This window comes from Hippocampus bargibanti, linkage group LG06 (assembly GCF_051943395.1).
Source record: "Hippocampus bargibanti isolate YZ-2025 linkage group LG06, ASM5194339v1, whole genome shotgun sequence".
Taxonomy (NCBI): Eukaryota; Metazoa; Chordata; class Actinopteri; order Syngnathiformes; family Syngnathidae; genus Hippocampus; species Hippocampus bargibanti.
In genome coordinates this window covers 11,931,997-11,937,331 of record NC_142739.1, presented here as the reverse complement: position 1 = coordinate 11,937,331, position 5,335 = coordinate 11,931,997, and the positions used below count along the sequence as shown (strand labels likewise).

Here is a 5,335-nt window from a genome sequence, read left to right as displayed (position 1 = left end):
GCAGACTGCCACATTCTGATTGGCGACCAACGGGTAGCACTTGTTGGCCCTGCCTGCAGCCTCGCAGGTGCTTGTCGTTCTAATCAGTGGCAGTCAAAAGGACTCCCGGCATGACCATTCAGTGTCGGGTCATTGTATGCAATTGTATGCATTGTGTATGCATTGTATGCTGTGAATGTGTTTGTTTCACCTTGGCGGACTTTTACTCTTGGTTTTCTTTTGATACTTTGTATTTTTTCTGTTCAGATGATTTTGATGTTTTAGATTTTGTTCCTGCTGACTTTATTTTAATACAATTTGTCAAACATAACCTCCTGCTCCCTCCTGCCTGCTTTTTGGGATCCACAACCGCCATCACCACCTTGCAAACCCCAACAGTGTTGAATATGCGCCATATCTGCTGCCTTGTTCAACAGAGCCACAAAAGTAGAATTTCACATTACACAAACAAAATGTGTTGCTTCAACGTGGTTCAGGTGTTCTCGTCTATTTTCGTGAAAGTTGAAAATAAAGTGAACATTCACTGCTCTGTTCCAACTTCCTTTTTTTATTCACCACTGCAAAGCAACAGGAAACACCCAAAAAATTTCACATCACCGTCAGGATTCACAAGCAGCGGCCTTTCCTCTCGAGCATTAACAAGCAGTTAAATGAGCTGCCTTGTTGATTTTGAATTGCACTTGTGTCAAAGCAGACACATGTAGTGGGAACTGCTACCCAAAGTCCAACACGACCGGAATCGGACTTGGGACGCCTGCGATGGATCATCAGCAACCTTTGATTGAACTTGCCATCATTGTGATCTTGGCTGCTCATTCAAAAGGTGGGTAGAGCTACTGTTTGTTTTGGATGCTGTTACATGGGGATTTGCTTAGTAAATGTGTTATTCTCATCGTTATTATGATGATTACATTTATCTCCAGGTGAAACATGGGGTTTGAAAGTCAACCGAAGCATCACCGCAGTAAAAGGCCAAAGTGTGATGATTCCATGTACGTTCAGCTACCCATCCGAGTACCACACAGAAAACCTTCAGCTCTTCTGGAAACTGTTCCAGAAAAGCACATTTAAGACCCACGACCGGGATAGCAACGCATTTATTTATCACCCTAATAGCACATTTGTGGTGAAGAAGTATCAAGGAAAGACCTTGATTGTACCAAAGAAAAGCGGCAGGAGCTGCACACTCAGGATTAAAACCCTAATGGACAGCAGACTGGTGATTTACTTTCGGATTGCTGCCAAGAAAAGCTTTAGTTTTTATGATCGAAGCGTCACGATAACGGCATCAGGTGAGTGTCTTGTCAAAAAATCCTCATCATTTCAAATCACAGTTGTGTTATTGAGTACATTTCACAATATACCATCTGTTGTCGTGCTAGATGCTATTCCAGGCACTTTCAATCCAGGTAACAGCATAGTTTTTTTAGGTTGACTAATGACGCTGCAATCATTTTGCAAACAAAGTTTTTTTTTGTTGCAGGAATTGTTTTCTCAACTTCAGCAATTCCAAAAGATCCACAATGTATGAATACTTCATCCGTATGAAATCTCAAGTGAGAATTGCCTCATTGTTGACCACACTGTCTCTTTTTCTTGACAGATGGAACCAACAGAAATATGTTACAAACAATCTGCATCGGCATCTTTGTTCCACTTGCAGTCGTTGTCATCCTTCTTTCTACTGGATTTGTCCTTTGGAAAAGGCATGCCAGGTGGGCTTCAATCAGTCAAGCTAGTTCCGGAATATACTGCAACCGTAGCGCTTTATATTGATCCAACAATGTTAAAAAGCCTATCCATCTATCCATCCATCCATCAATCAATTCACCCATCTGTCTCTGTGTCTGTCTTTCCATCAGCTGCAGCAGAAAAGTAAAAAATCAATTTTGTTTTTCACAGGTCACAATCACTTATAAGGGAGAGCTCTGGATATTATGCCAACTTCAGCAGAGCATCACCAAACCAAGCCACCAGGTATGTAGCAAGGATGGTAAAACTTCAGTTACAAGGGTTCATGTCAGGTATTTTTACAATGGTCAAACATGAGAATCGACATCAGCTGTACCCTGGAACCTCACTATTTGTAAACAAACCATTAAAAAGTTTGTTTTCCCACAATGCTCGCATTATACGAAAAAAATGAGGACCCAAGTACTTCTCTGTTCTCCTCAGAAACCCTAAAACATGATGTGAATTCATGACCTTTAACTGAAAAAGGTCTGTGATTCAATGTACACTTTTGTCTCCTTCAATGGTTTTCTCTCCCGCTTTCTAGGAAAGAAACAAACATCAAAAAACACAATAAAAATCTTTCGGAGAGCAAGGGTATCGAGGAACCTGTTTATATTAATTTACAGGTAGGATTCACAGCCACTAAATTCATATTAATCCTGACTAAAGCTAACTTAGTTTAATATCTTCACAGCAACGTGCGGGTTCCACGGACAGGCGAGGAGGAGATCACAATATATATGAAAATGTAGATCATGTTAAATAGCACATGCTTGTCAGCCACTGAAAGTGGAAGGCTAGCCAAATACCGCTAATTAATAAAGGTGCTCATCAAACATTTGTCAGCAAACCAACCAGTTGCACGTTAGGATATTCCAGTCCAGGGTGGCCAAAAATCAGCTAAGATTGGCTCATACTCCTTCAAGACCATAATCAGGACAACCGTGATTGAAAATTGATACTGCTAGGATTGAAACAGGTGGCAACTTTGAAAAAGGGTCTTCTATTCTCAGTTATTGATGGTGTGGTGGCACGCTCACCTTATTTGTGTGCGGTCAGCATGGATTTGATTCCCATTGAGTGACGGTGTGACTGCTTATGCGTCTTTATACTGTATGTGACCTGTTCAGTGTGCGTGCCTTTTGCCCAAAGTCAGCTGGAACAGACTCCAGCACCTTATTCAGGTTAAAAGGTGTTGAAAATGGATGGATGTTGTATCTCCTATTCCATTAAACGTACTGTATAAAAAAAGAAAAGAATAATGAATTAATTTTCCCAATAGATGTGGAAGAAAATGGAATCAAATGGCCATCTTTTGAATTTATTGGGCTACCCAAATAGAATCCAGTACATCACGTTTTACAGATTCAGATCAATGAGCAGGCAAATTATCAAGGTACAATTCAGCATTCATGCTTTTCTTTATTTTGTTACTAAATGAAAATTGCAAACTGTGATAAGTGTAAACTATTTTTTCAGCACACAATAGCATGCAATGCATGAGGCACATGCTTGGGCTCATCGGTGAAAAAAGATTACACACACACGCACACACGCACACGCACACAGACTATTGGGAATGTGTGACGATAACAGTTCAGAGGAGTTGTCTTCTTGCACAATATGTCAATGATTTGTCAACTCGCTTCCTGTGTTGTATGAAACTTCTGCTCTGTTCATTTCTTGAGATTGTAACTGTTCACTACATTTAAAGTAGTGAACAATTTCAAATAAAGTTTATCTTTAAGTAAATTGATAATTATGCAGGAATCGGTAACTGGTGAATATGCCTCTCTTATCCACCATTGTCCTTTCACTCTGTATTTTATGATATTGACATTGTTCTGGAATGTTTTAATCATGAGACAAACATAACGTAATTAACAGTGTACCCAAGTTGTGTGGGAGTGAAAACATTTTGCATTTCACCAATGAGTTAAATCCATTGACAAAATAAAAATCCCAATATCAATCGGAAATCTCAATCTCAATCTGAAAGGCAGTAGCGAATGAGTGATCGCAAACACAACACAAAAACACAATTTTGGGCCTTTTAGTTAACATAATCCATGCTACAGAAATCTCTACATAGTAATTTAGAAGTCGGAAAAGAGTAGTTTGGATTGGATTGGATTGGATATGTAGTATGTATAAGAGTAGTTTATGTCACAATTTGAAAGGTAGTGGTGCTGGTGGACCCCCCAAAAACCGGCAGTATGGAGGAGCAGGGTGTATTTGGCAAATTGTATTCAATAAAGTCAGCAGGAACAAAATCTCAAACAACAAAGTCATCAGAATAAAAAAGGTCCAAAGTAACAAACAAAACCATGAGGAAAACATGGCAAGATGAAGCAAACCTGACAGGGTGAAACAAACAATGACCCGACACTGAATGGTCGTGCCAGGAGTCCTTTTAACTGCTACTGATTAAAATGATGCAGGTACAGGCCTTAGAGTGCCACTAGTTGATCGCAAACCGAAACGTTAGAGTTTATGTTTTGCTTTGACTTAAGTGTTTTCTATTTCATTTTAACTAGGTTTTAGAGTGGGTTTGTTTTATTGGGTTCTTTAAATCGTTCATTTTACTTACGTTTTTTTTATTAGCTTTTGTATTCAGTTTTTGTTTTTCTATGCCATAAGACTCAAAAGAAAAAAAAGTCACTACATATTGTGTAATAAAGTAAAGCCCTGAACGACTGTTTGATCTTCTTTCTTCTGCATCCAATACATTAGTACATGCAGCGATTGTTAAGTAATATCCTTGTTCCGAACACAGTCCAAGTGAATATTTTTTTATTTTCCTACTTTCAGCATGTGGTTATTTTGTATAGCTTATATTCATTTACAGACTAGACAAGGAGCGCTGATCTCCCAAGTGTAGATGGTGTTGCCAAGTCTGCAGAAGGATATCAATGTTAAAACCCATATTTTGCTCATGCCTTTTTGCAAAAAGAAAAAATGCTAAGTATATCTACATAAGCCACACACTGTATTTACAAGACTCCATACCCACCACAAAACCCCCTGCCAAAATACCTGAATCAGTGTGATTTTATGCTGACAAAAGGGTGTATTTCTAAAAACAACTTGGAGCTGTTTTAAATTTTAAATATTTCTCTTTTAATTTTAACATTTAGACCAGGGGTCTCAAACTCAAATTGACCCGGGGGCCGCTGGAGGAAGAGTCTGGGTGAGGCTGGGCCGCATCAGGATTTCCACAAGAAAAGCACAGATAAAACATTCCAATGTTCTCAAAATCTTTATTTTTAACACACAAAAAAATGAATTAAATGAATAAATTGAAAAATGAATAAAAAAATAAATTAACCAGTAATAAATAAAATAATTATCATGATCATAAGGCAGATACAGACAACTGAAAAAAAACCACAGGAAAACTAATTATTTTAATAAAGTTTCAAATGTCTGTATTCACAGTTCTTTAACCTTTAACTTTCTCAACATAAATAAAATATTGAACATGAACTGTCCTAAACATGGCTTTTCTTGCCTACCACTTGCTGCTAGAGACCTGGCAGCGCTTCTTTTCACAAAGTCGAGCCACATTTGGCTTGAGGGAGGAGGCAGTGGAGACTCTGAG

At 38.6% G+C, this 5,335-nt stretch overlaps 1 protein-coding gene across 1 annotated transcript; it reads left to right on the top strand.

Annotated features, from left to right (window-relative positions):
• Window positions 1-606: 606 nt before the first annotated feature.
• Window positions 607-4,420, top strand: LOC148896498 (sialoadhesin-like). Its single transcript, XM_088998333.1, has 8 exons — window positions 607-823; window positions 924-1,292; window positions 1,383-1,409; window positions 1,484-1,525; window positions 1,604-1,715; window positions 1,903-1,977; window positions 2,279-2,360; window positions 2,429-4,420. The coding sequence occupies exons 1-8, from the start codon at window positions 760-762 to the stop codon at window positions 2,498-2,500; spliced, it is 843 nt and encodes a 280-aa protein (XP_088854459.1). The 5' UTR covers window positions 607-759; the 3' UTR covers window positions 2,501-4,420.
• The last annotated feature ends 915 nt before the right edge of the window (window positions 4,421-5,335 follow it).